This window comes from Urocitellus parryii, chromosome 10, assembly GCF_045843805.1.
Source record: "Urocitellus parryii isolate mUroPar1 chromosome 10, mUroPar1.hap1, whole genome shotgun sequence".
Taxonomy (NCBI): domain Eukaryota; kingdom Metazoa; phylum Chordata; class Mammalia; order Rodentia; family Sciuridae; genus Urocitellus; species Urocitellus parryii.
Window position 1 is genome coordinate 134,602,259 of NC_135540.1, and position 21,825 is coordinate 134,624,083.

The window sequence follows — 21,825 nt, forward strand, 5'->3', positions numbered from 1 at the left end:
GTGGCACATGCCTGTAATCCCAGGAGCTCCAGAGGCAGGAGGATTGAGAGTTCAGAGCCAGCTTCAGCAGTTTAGCAAGGCCCTAAGAAACTCAGTGAGACCTATCTCTAAATAAAATAAAATACAGTAAAGGGCTGGGGATGTGGCTCAGTGGTTGAATGCCTCAGGGTTCAATCCCTAGTACAAAAAAAAAAAAAAAAAGTCAAATTGTTTTTCTTCCTGAGGATTTTCATGAGTTTGATGAGGATTTTTGCTTTTAAGATAGTCTGCACTCTTGAGTTCAGATTCTCTTTTTAATTACCTTAAAGCACTCCTTTGAAATTATTTAGGCATTTACTGAGTGCCTGCTCTTGCCCTGTTCTAATTGCTAGGGATCCAGAATAAAGGAGACAAATTTCCTGCCTCAATGAAGTTTACAGTCTAATGGTAGAAATAGATAGTAAACATAAAATAAATAAAATATTCTAAAGAAAAACAATATAGGATTACAGGATAGAGAATACAGAATGCTTCTCCATTGTTTTATGAAGCAGAGAAACTTTTGGGAAAAAAGCATCTTTTGAATAAAGATCTAGATAAAGTTAGTGTATTTTGTATACATTTCCTGGGAAGAGTCTAAGGAAATAAAATACAGATTTAGAGTTTACCTCTTTTTGTATTCACTATATTAGATTAAAAAATGTTTCAATTAACCACTTATAGTAATATAGTACTAAGTACAACTGGTTTCTCTAGTTTGAGAAAAAAAATACAACTAATGGAAGCATACATCTAAACTTTTGGGAACAGAAACATTGAGGTATACTAATTAGGAACGGTCACTGTATCTCTTTGCATTGGTCACTGAGTTTTATTCAGGGATAAGTGGAATGAGTTGTGGCAAGTTAATTATGTGGTGCTTGCTAAAAGCATAACTGTAAAAGTGTAGGTTGACAATCAAGGTTTTAAATTAGAATGAAGTCAGAATTGCATGTGGTCTTAATATTCTATTTTGTGATTTTCATTAGAAATGGAATAAATCTTGAATTTTGATAAGAAAGTAGTCTCTTTTCAACCTTCTTTTGAACCCTCTTAGAGTGGAATCATATACTTGTTCATTTTTAGTCTGGCTTATTTCACTTAGCATGTTTCAAGGTTCCATTCATATTATAGCATGTGTCAGGACTTTTATTCTTTTTTTTTGTAATTGAATAATATTCCTGTATTTTTTATTATGTTTTGTTTATCCATTCATCTGTTTGTGGATACTAGTTTCTCCTCCTACCTATAGGCTATTATGAGTAGTGTTGCTGTAAACACTAGCATACAAATGTTTGAGTCATTGTTTTAATTTTATTCAGCAATCTTTTGTAGTTTTCAGTGTATAAATCCATGGTGATTTTTATTCCTAATTATTTTATATTTTTTGATACTGTTGTAAATGGAATTGTTTTCTTAATTTCCTTTTCATATTGTTCATTGCTAGTATATAGAAATAAAACTGATTTTTGTGTGTTGAATTTATATTCTCTTATTTTGCTGAATTTATTCATTACCTCTAACATTTTTTAAATGAATTCTTTGGGGTTTTCAAATATAAGATCATGTCATTTACCAACAAAGTTCATTTTACTTCTCACTTTGCAATTTGGATGCCTTTGATTTCTTTTTTCTTGTCTAATTGTTCTGGCTAAAATTTCCAGTATTATGCTAAATAGAAATGCCATCACTTTTGATTATCATAGCTTTGTAGTCAATTTTGAAATTGAGAAGTGTGTGTGAATCTTCTTCTTTTTCAAGACTGTTTGGCTATCTGATGTCCTTGGAGGTTCCTTATGAATTTTAGGGTCGATTTTTCTATTTTTGTAAAGAATGTCCTTTGGATTTTGATAGGGACTGCTAATCTGTAGATCCTTTTGGTTATTCATTAATAATAATGACAGCAATATTAAGTGTTCCAATGTATGAACATGACTGTCTTTGTATCTATTTAGACCATTTTAAATTTCTTTCAGCATTGTTATCATTTTCATTGCACAAATCTTTCACACTTGGTTAGTTTCTAAGTATTTTCTTTGGTGCTATTATAAATTGACTTATTTTCTTGGTTTTTCCAGATGTGTGTTTATTCTGTATTCTGCTATCATGATGAATTAACTTTATTAGTTCTAGCAGGCTTTCTGTGTAATCTTTTAGGATTTTCCATATATAAAATGGTATTATCTGTAAAGAGATGATTTTGCATCTTCCTTTCCCATTTGGATGCCTTTTATTTCTTGTCTAATCACTCTGGCTGGAACTTCCAGTATTAAGTTAAATAGAAGTGGCAGTAATGAGTATTCTTAATCTTGTTTTTAATCTTAGGGAAAAAGCCTTAATCTTTCACAATTGACCATTATGTTTGTTTTCATATCTGACCTTTATAATATGCTTTTTCTGAATCAATTGAGATGATCATATGTTTTCCTCCTGTAGTAATATAGTATGTATTATGTTGACAGATTTTCGTATGTTGAAATTGATAAAACCCCTTGGTCATGGTATATAATCCTTTCAATAAATTTCAGTTTTCTAGTATTTTGTTGGGGAATTTTGCATCTGTATACATGGCCTTGTAGTTTTCTTTTTGTGTCTTTGAGCAATGCTGACCTCATAGAGTAGGAAGTCATCTTCAGTATTTTGGTAAAATTTGATAAGGGTTGGTATCAATTCTTAAATATTTAGTAGAGTTCATCATTGAAGCTATCTGGTTTGGCATCTTCAATAACTGATTTGTTGTTCTTGCTTGTTATAAATCTGTTCAGATTTTCCGTTTCTGCTTTAAGTCAGTTTTTAGTACTTTTCCTAGTCAGTTTTCTTGAAATTTGTCTATTTTGTGTAGGTAATCCTATATATACAGTTGTTAGTAGTATTATCTGGCAATTTTTTTAAAAGTCTGTAAAATTGGTAATAATGTGCTCACATTTCTAAGTTGTTTAATTTGTGTCTTCTTTTAATCTAGCTGAAGCTTCATCTTTTTTTTTTTTAATGTCAAAGACTCAGCTCTTGGTTCTATTAATTTTTTTAGTACACTGATTTTTGTATTCTCTGTTTTGTCTTTGCTCTAATCTTTATTATTACCTTTTCTCTGCTGGCTCTGGGCTTGTACTTCTTTCTCTAATTCTTGAAGCTATACAGTTAGGTTCCCAACTTTCTTTTGTTTCTTTTCTTTCTTTCCTTTTCCCTTTCCCTCCCTCCCTCCCTCCCTCCCTCCCTCCCTCCCTCCCTTCCTTCCTTCCTTCCTTCCTTCCTTCCTTCCTTCCTTCCTTCCTTCCTTTCTTTCTTTCTTGGATTGAACCCAGGGCTTTGTGCATACAGGGCAAGCACTCTACTAACTGAGCTGTATTATATCCCCAGCCCCCTAACTTCCTTATTTAATGTTGGCATTGACCCCTATAAATTTCCTTCTATGACCTGCTTTTCCTGCATCTCAGAAGCTTTTGTATGTTTTTCTGTTTTCTTTTGTATCAATTTCTTTATGATTTCTTCTTTAATTCATTGGTTGTATAATGTATTCTTTAACTTTCACATATTAATTATATTTCATTTTCCTTCTGATAATTGCTTTGTAATTTTATACCATTGTGATTAGAAAAAATACTTTATGTGATTTTAATCTTATTAAGCCTTTTTTAGCCCAACATATGGTTCATTCTAGAGAATGTTCCATGTACACTTTAGAAGAATGTGTATTCTGCTGTTGTGGGTGTGGTGTATGTATGTAGGTAGGTAGTTATTTTTCTTTTTTGAGAGGGGACACTTTATTTCTTGTGTAATTGCTTGTGATTGTACTTCTGGTATTGTGTAAGATATAATGGTGAGAGTGAATGTCCTGCTTTGTACAGATCTTAGAGGAAAAGCTTTCACTTCCTCTCCATTGATTACAATGTTAGCTGAGACTTTTTCTCCCCACAAATGGCCCTTGTTTTATTGAGGAACTTTCCTTTTGTACCTAAACAGTTAAAAGTTTTATTCAAGAAAGCATGTAGAACTTCATTGAGTGCTTTTCAGTGTCAGTTGATACGATCGTGTAGTTTATGTCTTTCATTCTGTTAACATGATGCATCACGTTATTGATTTACTTACTTTAAACTAGCCTTGCATGCCAGGGATAAATCTCACTTGATCACTGTTTAAATTTGATGTGCTGTTTCTATCTATGTTCATTTACAGACATTCACTTGTAGTTTACTTTTCTTGTCATGTCTTTGGTTTAAGTATTAGGCAGTGCTGGCTTTGTAAAGTATGTTAGCAGGTACCTGCTTCAGCTCTGCCTTTGATGTGGTTTTTTTTGTTTTGTTTTGTTTGAAGAGTTTAGAAAGTATTGGTGTTTGAAAGTTTAATAGAATGCAACTAACTATATAGCCAATGCAACTGTAGAGCTATCTATCTGTTCCTGGGATTTTCTTTGTTGAGGGTGTTTTGTTTTGTTTTGTTTTGTTTTTAAAAAAACACTTATATTTTAGTTAGAGGTGGACACAATATCTTTATTTTACTTTTATGTGGTGCTGAGGATTGAACCCAGTGCCTCACTCATGCTAGGTGAGCACTCTACCACTGAACCACAACCTCAGCCCATGGGGGGTGTTTTAATTACTACATCTATCTTTATATTACTATGTATCCAGGCCTTCTAATTCTTATCAGTTCATCTTTGGCAGGTTTCATTTTTCTAGGTCTTTATCAACTTGTTCTAGGTTATTGAATTTGTTGGTACATAATTATTCAAAATAGTCTGTTAGAATCCTTTTCATTTCTGAGGAAGTGAAACACTCATTTTCTATTGTATATATTCAAGTCTCTTTCTTTGAAATAGCGAAGGGTTTGCTGATTTTATTTTTTCAAAAATCCAACTCTTGGTTCTGTGAATTTTGTTTTTGTGAACTTTGTTTCTCTGTTTGATTTATGTGTGTCCTGGTTTTTATTATTTCCTTCTTTCTTTTAACTTTGGACTTAGTTTGTTCTTTTTTTTAGTGCCTTAAGATGTAATGTTAGACTATTTCTTTAGCCTATTTCTATTTTTAACGTAGCATTTCTTGCACTAAATTTTCCTTTTACAACTGCTTTTACTGTATCCCATAAGTTTTGGTATGTTGTGTTTTTGTTGTCTTTTGTCTTTTGTTAAAGATTTGTTTTGTTGCCTACCATATGGTCTGGTCTATCCACAAAAGTATTCCATGTGTGTTAGAGAAGAATGTGTGTATACTGAAGCTTTCAAATGGCGAGGTCTTTAAATATCAGGCAAATTTTGTCTAAAGTAAAGTTTGATTCTAGTCTTTCCTTATTAATTTTTTGTCTGGCTTGTTCATCTGTTGTTAAAAATAGGTATTGGGAGTTTTTTTTACTATTATTACATTACTGTTTCGTCCTTCATGTCCTCTACCATTTGTTTTGTATAATTGAGTGCTTCAATATTGGGTACATATATATGTTACAGTTGTTTTGTCCTCTTAATTGAGTTCTTTTATCATTAAATAATGACCTTTTTATCTCCTTAGCTAGAACTCTATTGTAGCTAATTAAATATAGCCACCCTTGCTTTCTTTTGGTTATCATTTGTATGGAATTTCTTCTTTCATACTTTCATTTTCAGCCCATGTTCTCCTTAAGCCTAGTGGTAGTCTCTTTTAGGCAGCCTATAGTTGGGTCTTTTTCAACCCATTTATCTACTCTGTCTTTAATTGGAGAACTTGATCCATTTAAATCCATTGTTATTATGGATAGATAAGAAGTCATTATTGCCATTTTGTTAATTTTTTAAAAATTCTTATTATTTATCTTTGTAATTTGGAGATTTTTGTAGTGCTGTTTTGATTCCTTTCTCTTGACTGTTTATGTATGTTATAGTTGGTTGCTCTGTGTTTACCATAAGGCTTGCATAAAACACCTTACAGTTCTGATAGATCATTTTAACAACTTCAGTTGTATACATGAACTCTAGACTTTTACCTTTTGCCTCACAATCTATATTTTTGATGTCACATTTTACTTTTTAAAAAAATATTTTTAGTTGTATATGGACATAGTACTTTTATTTATTTTTATGTGAGACAAAGTGCTCTACCACTGAGCTACAACCCCAGCCCACAATTTACTTCCTACATGTCTGTCTGTCTTTCTTTCTTTCTTTCTTTCTTTCTTTCTTTCTTTCTTTCTTTCTTTCTTTCTTTCTTTCTTTCTTTCTCTCTCTCTCTCTCTCTCTCTCTCTCTCTCTCTCTCTCTCTCTTTCTTTCTTTCTCTTTCTTTCTCTCTCTCTCCTTCCTTCCTTCCTTCCTTCCTTCCTTCCTTCCTTCCTTCCTTCCTTCCTTCCTTCCTTCCTTCCTCTCTCCCTCCCCCTCCCTCTCCCCTCCCCCTCCCCTCCCCCTTCCCCTCCCCTCCCCTCATCTCATCTCATCTCATCTCATCCATCTCATCTCATCTCATCATATCTCATCATCTCCTGGCCTACCAAGTTTCTACAGAGAAATCTGCTGATAGCATAATGAGGATTTCCTTACATGTGGCCTGACTTTTCTTCTTACTGCTTTTAAAATTCTTTGTCTTTTACTTTTGACAGTTTAATTAAACTGTGCCATGTACAGCACTTATTTCAATTAAATATCTAGACATTTTTGAGCTTCATGCAGCTGGATATCCATATCTTTTCTAAGATTTGGACATTTTAAGTAATTATTTCATTAAATAAACTTTCTTTACCTTTGTCTCTTTTGTCTCTCTTCTTTTTGTAACTGTCATAATGTGATTATTTGCTCAATTAATGACTTTATGGTGTAACATAAGTCTCATAGGTTGTCATCACTGTTTTTCATTGCCACCCCTCCTTACTAGGTAATTTCAAAATACCTTTCTTTAAATTCAGATTGTTTCTTTTGCTTGATCTGTTCTGCTGTTGAAGCTCTCTTTTGTTTTTATTTCATTCATTGAGTTCTTTAATTCCAAGATTTGTTTGTTGGTTGTTCTTCTTCTTCTTCTTTTTTTTTTTGTAATACCTGTGTCTGTTGAATTTCTTATTAGATAATAAATTGCTTTTCCTGATTTCATTGAATTGTCCCTGTTTTCTCTTGTATCTCACTGAGTTTCTTAAAATTAATGACTTCATTAAGTTCATAAAGTTTATGTTTAGCTGTATTTGCTCTGTAACATCTCATTATTGATTTCTGTTCATTTATTGCATTTCTATCACAGTTTATGTCACTTTTGGGAAACCTTTTCTGATCTCCCAAGGCCCTTCTACATATTCCCAGGCGAGCATTCATCATATGATATTATAATTGCTGTTTACTTTTTTACTGGTTTGATTTCTTACTAAGATCAGTAAAGCCAGTGGCTGCACAAATCCCTTACTCAAGTGTATGTGTAATATGAAATTCTATACCCCATGCAGTTTGTCTTGCATTGAGAAACCTCTTGAGAGCTTGTATGCCATTTTTTGAACTGAATATTTTAATTTTATGAACTGTTCCATTTTGGGTGGTGGTGGTGAGGAACAAACCCTGGTGCAGTGGCAATGCCTGTAATCCCAGTGACTCAGGAGGCAGGAGGATCACAAATTCAAGGCCAGCCTCAGCAACTTGGTGAGACACTGTATCAGAATTTTAAAAATAAATAAATAAATAAATAGAAAGTACTAAGGATGGAACCCCAGCATTGAATTCTCAGAACCAAAAAAAAAAAAAGAAAGAAAGAAAGAAAGAAAAATTATTAAACTTTAAACCCGTATTTTCTTATTATTTCTAATACTGTGGTCCTGTCAAACCATGGAGTTTCTGAACTGCTGCTGCTGTTAACTTAATCTATGGAGATGGTAGCAATCTATGATGTGAAAACAGAAAAGTTCTTTAAAGCCAAAATGTAAGATCAAAAACATATTGATTTCCTCTTTTAAACGTGCGTTCACAGAACTCTCAGTACTCCCAGATACTTCCTAAGGCAAAATTCTCATATGTTCCGTATGCACTTGATTGTAAAATGTACTCTTCTCAATCTCAAGTGTTTACATACTTCCTAATTTCTCTATACCTGCATAATGTTGTTGTTATTTTTTACTAAATTCATTGTATTGTTAGTTTCTTAATTTTCTCTTTCCTTTTTCCACATTTCTCAATTTTTCCTGTTGTAATATTGTTCAATAATTATTATACGGAATACTGATATTCTTAGTTTTGTTCCTTTTTATATATATATGTGCCTTTATTTTATTTATTTATTTTTATGTGGTGCTAAGGATCAAACCCAGCGTTTTGCAGGTGCTAGGCAAGCGCTCTACCACTGAGCCACAACCCCAGCCCCTTAGTTTTGTTCTTAATATATGTTTTGGCTTTACTACTCTTGTTTTAGTACTCTTTCATTTTATTCTATTTATATGAATGTTTATATTCCTGTACGTTATGCTAGTAGATTTTTTAATTGATATGTAATTCATATGCCTTAAAATTAACCCCTTTTTAAAAGTATAAAATTTAGTGGGTTTTAGTTTTTTATGAAGTACTGAATACTAGGTACTTTTAGTATCCCAGAAAGAAACCTAGTACTTATTAGCAGTCACTCCCATTCTCCCTTGCTCTCAGCCCGTGGCAAAAGAAGCCCTGCCTTCTTTTTCTGTGGATTTATTTTGGAATGATAATATTAATGGAATCATATAATGTGTATCATTTTGTGTTTGCTTTTTTCACTTAGCATCATGTTTTCAAGGTCCATGCATCTCATAACATGTGTCAGTACTTTGGGCTACATAACATTTAATGTATGGATATGCCACATTTTGTATATCTATGTATTAACTAATGGTCTTTTGAGTCATTTAAAATTTTTGGCTGTATGGATAATGCTGCTGTGAATAGTCATGTATAAGTTTTTATATTGGGTAAGTACCTAGAAGAGAAACACCAGGTTATATACTAAATGTAATTTTTTGAGGAACTGTAATACGGTCATTAGGTTTAAAACTTCAGTGATCTTCAGAAAAAAAAATTGTTTTTTGATACTTTTTACTTACTTAGGCAATCTGGTAAAAAGAACATTACAATCCCAGGGTTCAGTACTTCCTTCCTATAAGAGCTGATGCAATGTTCTTATAAAGAAAAGTTTCATAGATTCTTTAATTGAATTTCTTTAGGAAAAACCTATAGAGTTTTTCTGAGCTAAATGTATTCCTACCTATGATTAGGTTAGTTATCAAGTGTTTTACAGAAATTCTTAAATTTTCTTGTTCCCAAGTTGAAAGGTTTGCTGAACTAGTGGTTCAGTGGACCAGGAGCATAAGCATTTTAACGGATCTAATTGTCAAACCATTTCCTTTATAGGGTTTTGACTCTGGGAGGAGGGCTGCCTTACTTGGAGCACCTTAATCTCTCTGGCTGTCTTACTGTAACTGGTGCAGGCCTTCAGGATTTGGTCTCAGCATGTCCTTCTCTAAATGATGAATACTTTTACTACTGTGACAACATTAACGGTAATGCATTTTAACAATGAGATAATTTTGAAGGAATTAATTTTTTAAATTCTAGCCATTCTGATACTTTTTATGGTTTCTATTTTACGGTTTCTATTTGTAGATTCCTAATTACTCAAATTGTTATACTTTCAGATTTAGTCCTTTAAATTTGATAACATTTTAAACAATCACAGATTTTCATTAATTAACTTCTAGAAAGGTAAGTTTTTCTTGTGAGATAGATGTTTCAAGTATCTGTTCTGCTAGGCTTTTGATGCATATAATAGATTAATTATTTACAAATGTAAGTTATTGTAGAAATACTAAAATTCTTATAAAAATTTGAAAATTCCTCTGGTATTGTAGCTTTCACTAACAATTTAGAGGTATTGATGTTTTAGGTACACTGATTTCTTAGTGTATCTAAAACTTACACTGATTTTTTTAGATTCACTGATGATACACTCATTTTTCTTGTAAGACAGATTTATTTAGTCTAATATATTAAGGAGGGCCTTAGCAATATCAACTCTTTAGGAATTCAGGGTCTGGTTCCAGGTAAATTTCAGTGAAGATTGACAGGGGCATAGTATATGGGGTTGAGAAAATGCTGAGATGCTTTAGATATGACTGAAGTTTTCATAGTATTTTGGAAATTGATTCCTGAACCTACTTTTAAATGTCATCAGATAAATATTTCATAATTTGTTTGTTTGAAGCCTATCCTACCCTATAGTGGGCCTGTTTAATATATACCCAGTGCCATTTTGGCACTGATACATCATTGGTAGAGGCTGAATTTCCCAGAAGCATAAAAAGCTGCCCTTCAATTATTAATAAACAAGTGAACCTCCTATGTTTATAACTGGAAGAAAATTTAGATCACTCAGATTCTGCTATTAACCTATCTTTTTATACCACATACTGTTGCCTTTGAGAACCCAGTTCATTGTAATAGATCAGGAAGATCAACTGAGTTTTTCTCACACAGAACAATTGACAGGAGCCAGGAAAACTAGAGAGAGTAGTGACAAAGTAGAGGAGTTAACAAGTTGCTATTCCTCAGAAATTACTTTTTTCTTATATATAAGAGATGGGAATTTTAGTTCTTCTATTCCTGGAATCACATTGTTTTGCCAGATATGGAGTTCTTGATATTTAGCATTAAGTTGGAGCATATCTTTGCTCTCTTTTGCTTTAGTATACAATCAAGAAGCCGTAAAAATGATGTTATTTTTGTTGCAGCTTGCTAAGCCTATCAAAGCAGAGTATGTTGATGTGACGAAGCAGTTACCTTTGTGGACAAAAAGGGGTTGAGAAGGGATTTTTTTTTTAATATAAACAAAGTTATGTCATTGAAGCTTCAATGTACTTTCTACTTGTAGGGCATATCATCAAAATAATCAGTAAGCAGTTATTTCTTGTAAGAAAAACACTTTATTCAGGGGTTGGGAATAAATCTCACAACCTTATTTGTTACATTTATTTTTGGCTATATAAATGTTTGGAGTTGTGAAGTATTAGGTTTCAGTTAATTTTTATTATCTGCCTTTTTGTGTTTATGCCTTTTTAAACTTCTTGAAATAATTTAGATGATAGGATATATTTAATGCTTAAAGTCTTCTGTGCTGTGTCAATATTCTTTTTATCTTAACTTGCTTTGAATATATAACTACTATAATGTTCCAAAGTAGCTGCTATATTGTTTCTGTTCAGTGAAAAAAATTTTATAAATGGTTGGTAATTTTTTCAACAAATGATTGACTTTGGAAGATAAGAAAGGAAATGGTAGTGCTTGAATTGTTCAGATTTAAATTTTCTTTTATGACTTGTTAAAGCATGACTTGGGAGAAATGGAAATCTAGCTCACAGGGTGACTAGAAAGTATTGGAATTGTATTCATTTTGCAAGATGTCTTGACACAGTGTCTTTTAAAACAGCTCAGCTTATACAGTAATTATTTTAGTAAATGCAGGAGAGGAGCTTTTTATTTACTATTTCTGAAAGCAGCCAGTGTGTTTTAAGATATAATGTTATAGAATAACACGAAAACATTTAGGTGACAGATCATATTTTAAATATTTGAAAATAACTTTTAACCAAAATTATATTTTGTTAAAATCTGTAAGTAGCTAAAAGAATATTGATAAACATTATTCATATCAGTAAGTGATAATTAAAGCAGAATGGTCTGTTTCCTAAGCACTAGCACTAGCAAATTTTGAAGATTGTTATCAGATATTCAAGCAATAACTACTCTAACAAAATTAAAAGTACTGCTATAAGATGCAAAATTCAGTTCTTCCAGTGATTCTTCATGGCTTTTAAATCTGTTAATTAGTTTGAATTTAAAAGATTCTTAGCCATAACACCTACAAAATTCTTTATCTTTTAAGAAGTGTTAATTGGAAAGGCATAATTTAGAGCTCTGAAGAACATTTGAAAAATGATAGCAAATAGACTGATTCGCATTTCAATGTATGTATAGTTTATGAATTAAGATAGATTAGCTCATAGTTCTGGAGGTGATACAGTTTCAGATGATTTGCTTTCTTACATTTCTAACTTAAGTTAAAGAGGAATTAAAGGTAAGTGAAGGTAAGTGCAGATGTCTAGCATAAGTTATAGTACTTAAAACCTAGGAAAGATAAATCCATTCTGTAGTAAAAATTTTGGGAAATAATAGCTACCTTCATCTAATATTTAAAATGTTTTCTTCCAAAAATTATTCTTTGCCACACATTTTAGATTTTACTTCATGCATAATCATTAAATAATGTTATTCTTTATGTAGTTAAGCCCTATATATTATAACCATTTTGATTTTCTCCTACAAAGAGGTTGGAAATTTGCCCTGGATGAGTCAGATATTTTAAGGGAACTCTCATTAGAATTGTTAGTATCTCTCAAGTATAGTTAGCTGAGGTACTTGACAGTTCAGTGTATCCTAGTTATATTTCTTTTTGATGCTGCCTTACTTTTTCTGTTGTCCATGTGTTTTCTTTTCTCAGCAGTCCCTTGCTTTGGGAATTGCTATTCTTCCCTGTTTTCTACAGTTTGAGACTAGGTTTTAAACAGAGGTTGTCTTCACTTTTACTTTGATCTTCACAGTAAAATGCTTTGGAAAATACTATTACTTTCATGGATCATTAGGATCAGATATCAATAACTACTCTGTTAATGACCTTATGATGCTTTTGTAATTATGAGGCATTTAACATGTTAGTGATTATGTACCTATAAGATTCCCAAGATAGAGCCTACTTTTACATTTGAAAACACCAGTATATTAATTTCCTCTCTTTATCATTTAGGATTTCACTGAAATATATTCTAGTACATATAGTAAGGAATTGGTGCATTTTATATTATTATCAGCAAGAATTTTGTTTTGTGATGAGCTGACATCACAACTGTGTTGGCATTTCACTTAATCCGGGGCACAGATTTTTATGTTTACCTTATTCTTCCTTTTCCCCCCACCATGCCTTAGACTTTAAGGGCGAAGTGACCCAGGTAGACAGGGTGGAAACTGAGGATGCTAGGCCCTTGTATCTTTGGGATAGAGTGGTACAGCTCTCTAGTGTCTGGATAGGCATGAGTCTCTAAGAGAATAGTTTTCTTGGTCCCATTGCCCCATGGAGGCTTCTGTTTACATTTTTTCCTTGAAACTTTGCTTCCAGCCATTGTTTCTGATTTTTCCACTGTTGGATTCAGTATGAAATTTCTTCTTTAACTTTCTGCCATTAAAAAAACGAGGGGGGGAACATAGATAAGTGCAGCTGACAATACTATAGTCCTACCTGTTTGGGACGCTGAGGTTGGAGGCTTTCTTGAGCTGAGGAGTTTGGGGCCAACCTGATCAACATAGAAAGAGCCAGTCTCTTTTAAAAATATAGACATTTTGAAGAATTTTGGGGTGTTTTAGCTTGGAAAATTGAGTCTCATTGTCTCATATTTCTCCCTTAAAAGCTGAGGATAGAATTATATACTGATAAAATCATAGTCAGACATAATTTGGCAAAAATTAGCAATTAAAAATTTGTGTACAGATTAAGTGTCAAGGCAGGGAGATGGTAAGTGAGGCAGGGCTTTGATCTTGGAGAAAGGTACTAGATGGTTGATAGGCAAAGCTATAACCATAGAAAGGTTGCACAAAGACAAAGAAATATGGGGGTCTGAGTGATGCATGGTAGGTAAGCTGAAACATATTCAGAGGGAAAACTGGGCAAATACTTGACAGCGAGTAAAGAGTTTCAAACTATAACATTCCTTACTGGGGCATTACTAAAAAAAATTATCTTGACTTTGTGGTTAAGTTGGCTTCACAATGTACCTTATTTTCAGAGAAAATAATATTAACAAAAAATGCTTTGTAAATTTTAAATATTTGACACATTTAACTTTCAAAAGGGAAGATTTTTATTTTGAAGAAATAAAAATGACTTGTAGTGATCTAATTTCATACTTAAAGTAACTGTGGAATAATTTAAAACATATAAACAGAGTAATATAATGATTCTAAATGTACCGTTAGCTTCTGCAGTTATAAAGCCGTGGCCAGCCTTTTTTCATCTGTGCCATTACTTATTCCCATATGTGCTTCCCCTGTTAATTTGAAACTAATCCTAGACATCATGTCAATATTAAAATTAAGTATAAATATTTAAAAATAAGTGAAGTCATAAGCTGTTGATATCCTACACAGATGTGTAAAAAAGTTCACTATTTCTTAAAGATACATTGTGAAACTTATTCCATAGTGAAATGTTTGAACATTACACTTTAGTGACTATATATATCCCTTTTCTTTTGTGTATGCCTCTTTGGAATGGAAGGGGAAGTTATATATGTTCAGTTGCAAGGAATTACTTTATTATAGTAGTATTAGCATAGTAGTCTTGTTGAAATCTACTTTAAAAAAACAAAACAGTACAAATTTAAAATACATTTCTAGGGGCTGAGGTTGTAGCTCAGTGGTAGAGTGCTTGCCTCGAGTATGTGAGGCACTGGACTTGATTCTCAGCACTGCATATAAATAAAAAATAAAGGTCCATCAACAACTAAAATAAATAAAATTTAAAGAATACATTTCTAAGTTAATCTAGGTATCCTTCCAGCGTTTTATAATTTTTCACTTACAATCCATTTGCTATGTTCCTCCAATGTAAAGTTATATTTCATGTACTTTTTTTCATTTTTTGATCTTTATAGTATCATTATAAATATTTTGGTTGTCATAATGGCTACATAAAGAACTAATTAATTGTTTTTTGTTCATGGTGCAGACATCCTGAAAGACTTCAATATAGTTGAAATAACTCTTCCACATTTGCCTGCCTTTATGAAACCTGTCATTTATACAGAGTGCTTTACATTTGAATATGTGCTGTGAAACTTTTTTGTTATTTTCTAATTCTCAGCTGTGTTCCTTAATGGATCTTTTATCTAGTGTCTGGGTAGCATAGTGTGACTGGGATAATTATCCACAAATATTTTATTACTCTTCTTTGTAAGTGAATCACAGTTTTTTATTATGTCTTAGGTGTTTGGTTACTCATTATATCCTCAAATTTTGGAAAATAATTTAATCTAACTCTAACATGATTTTTTTTCTTGCTACAAATGTTAAATAAAAATATGAAAAACATATTAAGTCTATGTCTCTCTAGTATATTTTGTTTTAAACTTGGAATATGATACTCATTGCTCAATACTGGATTCTTTAGCTGACTTTTTACATAAAGATGAAGTTGTTTTTGCCTTAATTACATTTCTAGGAAAGATGTTCAGAGTATAAGAATGTCTTTAAATGAGCCTGACAGTTTTATTTCTAGAGATTGTCTCCTTTTCTTCTTGGGTTTTTGGTTTGTAAGATTGTTGCCAAAGAATTATTTCTTTACCTTCCTCAATTTGCCTTTTGGACCATGAAAGAAAAGTCAAGCTGCTATTGGCAATTTTTTTCTGAATAAGATTTTTCTGTATAAGATTTACTTCTGTGATATCAGTGTACTGCTAGGAGAACAAACTTCTTAGCTACTTCATAAGAAAAACTATTATATGATCTCTAGAAATTCCTCCTTTCACATTTCTCTGTTTTCATACAGGTCCTCATGCTGACACCGCCAGTGGATGCCAGAACTTGCAGTGTGGTTTTCGAGCCTGCTGCCGCTCTGGCGAATGACCCTTGACTTCTGACCTTTGTCGACTTCATTTAGCTGAGCAGGCTTCCTTTCATGCACTTTACTTATAGCACATTTCTTGTGTTAACCATCCCTTTTGATTGTGTCTTGTTTTGGCCTCATTTATCACAACTTCAGAAATCTTAATTTACCAGTGAATTGTACAGTGTTTCTCTTGCAAAATACATCTTTGTTTTAGCAAGGGGTTAGGTTTTTTCATAAGGGTGAGAGCAGTCTTATTTGATTTCTTTTAAATGGAATGCTTTGAAAAGAATGTCACTAATGCTATGCCATTTAAAGTATTTTTTAGGTTATTTTTAGTTTTAAAGTCACTGGGGTTATCCCTTCATAGAAACACTGTACTAAGCTCTGCAGATCTTTTCAGATACACATTTCTGAAATTTTATTTTCAAAGACCACACTTTTTGGAAATGAATCTCTCTTCTGTAACATTTTTGTTTATTTGAACAATTATCAGAGGGCCAATTCAAACATACCCACATAGGAGATTCTTTAAGGTTGTAGAATAAATTGGCTTTTTGGTGTTAGCTCAGTGAGCTAGAAGAGCACCAGTCTATTTGTATTTGCTTTCTTCCAAGACCCCTGGTTCCCACTGCTGCCCATATATTGTCAAATTTGGGAGGGATTTTTAAAAATTCCACAATCGTTTAAAGAAATGTATAAATAAAATCTACTTTGAGGATTTTACCAAGTAATATCTTTTGTGTTGTGATTTTATTTTAGATCTCACTCCAGATTAATGTTAGTATAAAATAGTATTAAATATAGTATTAAATATTTTGTCTTTTGTGTTTCATGATCCTGACAATTTTATAGACACTGAGTATTATTGACTTGAATTTTCTTTTTGAGATGAGTCATTCAGTAGTCAAAATTTGAATCTATATTTTTATCTTAATTGCTTTTTGTAAAAAGATTGTGAAAGTGAGACCTACCATTCAGAAAGGCACATATTAGGTCCATTTTATGTCATCCTTGTTTAATTTTATGTCATGAAGAAGAAAAGAGTGCCATGCCACTTTTTTAAAATAAAACTGGGAAGAAGAAAAGAAGTAATTGTAGTCAGGATCTTTGTGGCCTTTGGCATTTTTTGTTTTGGGAGTAGGACAAATACACACTACAGAAAGACAGATTTCCCTTTACACTCAGGAAAAAAAAAAAAAACACAAACTTTTTGTGCTGTCTAAAGATGAAGAAAAAAATCTTTTATTGAGTATAATAAGAATTTACAGGTGCTTTTTAATTCAATTAACACTTGAAGAAAACACAAAGGAAAGTTTTATTTTGTAAGGTTGCTGGCTTCGTAGTTACTGTATTTTTATTTCCCTGAGTATTAATAACGTTTATTTGAGAAGTTGGCATCAGGGACTACTTTGAGAAGACAAAACTGAGAAATCTTTTGGAGTAAGTCTCATCTTGCCCAATACTTCATCTTCTATATTTACACGGGTTGAATGATAAAATTGAATATCTGCAAGGATTCTCCTGAGTCATCAAGGAAGGGCTTGGGTTTATCTCTTGTGTAATCAGACAGCAATATTTTTGAGGGAAATTTTTAAATAATCTTTATGGGGAAAAAATCATGGTTAAATGATGTTTCAGAACTTGGCTTAAATGTTATCTTTGATAAATTAATTAACTTTGAGCTGCTAGTTTCCCAGGGATTCTAAGTAATTCACATACTTCATTTTTGCTTTGTTTTATGCTGCTTGATGTTAGCAAACCATTTTGGTTATCTTGAGCCAAACTGGTTTCAATATGTCAGCATACTGTCTGATCAAATCTAACTCTTTCTACCACTTCTTCCCCACACAGTTGCATGGGGCCATAGTTGAATCTGCATTTAATTTTTATACATTATCCTGTTTTTCATTATTAACTGAAGTGGATAGTTCATGTTTGGTGAAACACTGTAAACTTGGTTCAAACTTGTCTTAGATTTTGTGATCTCAGAAGAAAATGCAACAGTTATGTGAAGGACCTTGTGGCGCCTGAACAGATACTAGGTACTTAATGCCCGGCAGCGTGCTAAGTGTTCTCTGTGCATTAACTTGTGCAGTCTTTACACATGCTGTGGAGTGGTAATGGGATTATTCCCATCTTACATATGGAGAAAGTAAACTAACCTGCCCATGGAACCCAGCTAATAAATGGCAGAACTAGGGTTTATCCATACTTTCTGCTCTTTACTGGTATGCCATTCTGTTTCTGTATTGTTTTATTGTTAGCTGTTATAGTCAGTCATGGAACTGTCCCCTGAAGAATTCATATTAGAGATAGCAAAGCTATGTCAACATACAATTACAGTATAGCTTGATAGAGGATCACTGATAAAGCCAAGTTAAAAGTTGTTCCTTAACTTTGTCCCCTCTGACTTTATGGATTTATTTATTTATTTTTAAAGTGAGAGCTGTATAAATAGTTCTCAATTGGAGGCCATTTGTCTCAGAGGATGTAGAGGCCATTTCAGGATTTTTTTTTTTTTTTTTTTTTTTAATTACTTGGCTGAGGGAAGGGCTCCAACTGGCATCTGGTAGGTGGAGGTCAGTGATACTGATGATGTCTTACACTACACAGCTTCTATAACAAATGGTTACATGGCCCTGAAAGTCAGTGCTGTTGTCAAGAATCCTGCTTTACATATTTCTATTTTGTTTCCAGCAACATTAAGTCCTTTTAATGGATTAATTTTATATGAATATGTTTGCCTTCATGTGGGCTGGTATAACAGAAAACTATGGACTGGGTGGCTCACACAACATACATTTATTTCTTAGTTCTGGAGGCTGGGATCCTCCCAAGATCTGTGAGGCCAAGCAGATACTATGTCTGTTGTGGACAATTTTTTTATTGTAGAAAGTCATCTTTTTGTATCTTCACATGGCAGAGAGAAGGAGAAGAAAAAGAGGATAGAGAGCAAGCCCTTTCCCATCTCTTAAAAAAAGAGCACTAAAGCTATCATAAAGGCTCTGCCCTCATGCCCAGTTATCTCCTAGAGGCTTCACTCCAAATACCCTTCCCTTATGGATTAGGGTTCCTAACATGAGTTGCAGCAGGGTGCACACAAGTCCACAGCAATATCTGAGGGTTTTGTTCTTTGTTTTGAGATGCTGGGCATCCAACCCTGGACCTTGCTCATGCTAAAGCAAGTGCTCTACCATTAAACCCCAGTGTACGTTTTATTTTAAATTACTACCTCTTTTATGAATATTTATATTACTCCTACCCCCAGTACTGTCTTGTTTCAGTGAGTATAAATGTGTGAATTTGTACATGTGTGTTCCTGCTCAGTACTTCTATAGGGTAACATGGAATATTTAACATTAAAAAATACTGATAGTACTGATAGTGTATAATTGTTACTTCTTCCCCCAGAAAAGTGGTGAAGTATTGTTTTTCTGCGTCTTAGAAATATGGTTAACATTCTGTTGGACAGACAAAGGAGAAGCATTTTCCAAACAGAAGATAAGCAAGTACAAAAAGCACAGGCCCGAGACCATAGTGTACCCTCCTGTGGGTAATCTCAGTTGAATTTAAGATCACAGTGGTAGAGATAAAATAGACTACTAGTAAAAATGCTTATTTTTACACAGTGTGAGAAAAGATAATAAAGTTTATTCCATTATTTGAAAATAATATTTTATTCCTCTGGTATGATCAATATAATGAAAAATGTTCTCATATGCTAATTGTAAGTTTTACATGATGCAGAATTCTCAATGAAAAAATTACCTGTTGCGTATAAGGGAGGCAACGTAGATCCAAACAGACAAAACATTTTTGGGATATGGGTGGATATATACAGCTAAAGCAAACTCAACATTAGGAACATCTATATTATGTACTCCAGTGCTATACACAGCTTCAATTAAAGGCTTCACTTCAGAATAGGGCATATGAAGGGGAAATCCAGAGAACTGAGATAGAAAAGAAAAAACAAGAACATTTGTAGTTAGTGATGTTTGAAGATTTCAGTGTTTCCCCCCATGTATTTCTTAATACAGTAAGTCTTGTGGGTCATGATGTCATTTGGACAGTTTTTCTGTTCAGCTGTATGTTAACAATACAGAACAGGGAGGGAGTGCTTAATACCTGTTGTTGTTTATAGTATATTAGCATATAAGATACCTGTTTGTCACCCATTCTTGCCCATTCCTTTCCCTCTTGGTAATTGTTCCTAGTTTGCATAGTAATCCATGCAATTCCTCAGACCTAGGTTAGTCAGTGCACTTCAGTCTCATCCCAAAGATTAATCTAGGGGAATGGGCATGAGATCAAAGTGAGCCTTGGGAAACGTGCTAGAAATAGTAGTACAGAGATGCTCTCATCCTGAACAGCATGTACAGGTATTTTCAGGTGTGTGACCTCATACCTATTAAGTTTAACCTAATTAAGCCAGTAAATTTTCTGTTTGACCCTGTTTAGATTTTGTTAAGTTCAAATAACACATTCTGCCTGAGAACCTGTCCTTAGTCCTGAGTTTTACTCAGTGACTAATCCACTTTGACCTTCATTCACACTGTTTACCCAACAAAGTTATCTTAGTTTTGTAACTGCCTTACAGGTTTTGTTATCCAGCTATAGATAGGCAATAAATAGGCAGTAAAGAGGAATAGTAATACTATACCATACTATAAACAACAACAGGTATTAAGCACTCCCTCCCTGTTTTCTATATTGTTAACATATAGCTGAACAGAAAAACTGTCCAAATGACATCATGACCTACATATTATCTGTTAATAAGAACTTAGCATGGAAAAGTAATCAGTGTAAAACCATGTCCTTTATAAAACTGATCTAGAGTATTTATTTTCACCTTTATGCACATTTGAATATAATATTTAGCCAGATGTTTTCATTTTATTTAATATTCATGATGTATTTCATAAGTATTTTTCATACATCCCTGTTACAAAAAAATATGGTCTTGTAGTATTACAGAGGCATTTTGTTATTTAATTACTGAGGTTTAAAACTTAAATTACATATTTTAGTCTATGCTACTTTATATAAGTACTTGGAGAAGCAATATATTGCTTTTGATTTCATAATCCCATTATTGGGTTAATTTCTGATATGAAATTGGGAATCCACGGGGTAAGTTGACAAGCCATTTGTGCTTACCCTGTAGTCTCCTAGCTGTTTCAGTAGTTCTGCTCTGTGGTCATCTTCTACATCTTCTCCTTGACTTCTTTCCAACAAAGGCAAGAAGTGGCGCAGTGTGGAGGTACAGTACCTATTCCACCTCGTAAGATGGCGTGGCCTCCAGTCCATGATTTTTTCTTTTAGTATTTTTTCAATCCTGTTTATAAAAAATAAATTTTATTTTTTGGTGACTTATTCTTTTTTTTTTTTTTAATGTGTGTGATTATGTAACCTTTTGTGTGTGGTGGTGTTCACTAGATGTAGTTTGTAACTTGTGGGCTAATCCCTGGGATTTAAAATTTAACACAGGCGATCCTTGTCCATACAGATTATGTATTGTTGGGCTGGGAAATGGACCTATAAACAGGAAGCATATTATATCCTAAGGGCCACAACAGATGCTTGAAAATAGCTGAATGAAAGCTACCTAAATACAATACATGGTTTTACACTGATTATTTTTCTCTGCTAAATTCTTATAGACAATATGTCTTCCTCTTTACTGCCTATTGATAATGCCATGTGTTCATTATCTATAGCTGGATAAAAAACCTGTAAGGCAGTTACATAACTAAGATTTGTTGGATAAACAGTGTGAAGGCCAAAGTGGATTAGTCACTGAGTAAAACTCTGGACTAAGAACACGTTCTCGGGCAGAATGTGTTGAGTTCAAATAACTAATTAATTGTATTGGTTTATACAGACAGATAAGTTAGACTCAGACATAAGGGAGCTTATGTTTAAAACTTCAAATAGTTGTAAGGCTGTTAATGCCTCATATTGATTATCATATTGATTGTATCCGCAGTAACTGTTATTCATGATGATAATTTTTTTTTTGAAATTGCCTTACAACTGCTTCAAAGTACAAGCATTATTGCAACTAAATTTTTATTATATTTGCAACTTTATTTTATTGGAGGTGCTGGGGACCAAACTCAGGACCTTGCACATTACCACTGAGCTATACCTTCACCCCATTTGATATATGTATGAGTGTATATGCACGCCTGTGTATATATA

The 21,825-nt window shown here is 33.0% G+C and overlaps 2 protein-coding genes across 2 annotated transcripts in view; one reads left to right on the forward strand and one right to left on the reverse strand.

Annotated features, from left to right (window-relative positions):
* The window catches only part of Fbxl5 (F-box and leucine rich repeat protein 5), a 43,242-nt gene extending 26,902 nt beyond the window's left edge, over positions 1 to 16,340 (forward strand). The window contains exons 10-11 of the mRNA XM_026403315.2: positions 9,321 to 9,469; positions 15,559 to 16,340. Of these exons, the coding sequence (XP_026259100.1) occupies positions 9,321 to 9,469; positions 15,559 to 15,635 (226 nt within the window). The 3' untranslated portion in view covers positions 15,636 to 16,340. The remainder of the gene's footprint in view (positions 1 to 9,320; positions 9,470 to 15,558) is intronic.
* A 2,968-nt stretch (positions 16,341 to 19,308) lies between these two features.
* Positions 19,309 to 21,825, reverse strand: part of Cc2d2a (coiled-coil and C2 domain containing 2A) — a 97,334-nt gene continuing 94,817 nt past the window's right edge. The window contains exons 35-36 of the mRNA XM_026403359.2: positions 20,782 to 20,959; positions 19,309 to 19,571 (exon numbers count right to left, since the gene is read on the reverse strand). Of these exons, the coding sequence (XP_026259144.2) occupies positions 19,383 to 19,571; positions 20,782 to 20,959 (367 nt within the window). The 3' untranslated portion in view covers positions 19,309 to 19,382. The remainder of the gene's footprint in view (positions 19,572 to 20,781; positions 20,960 to 21,825) is intronic.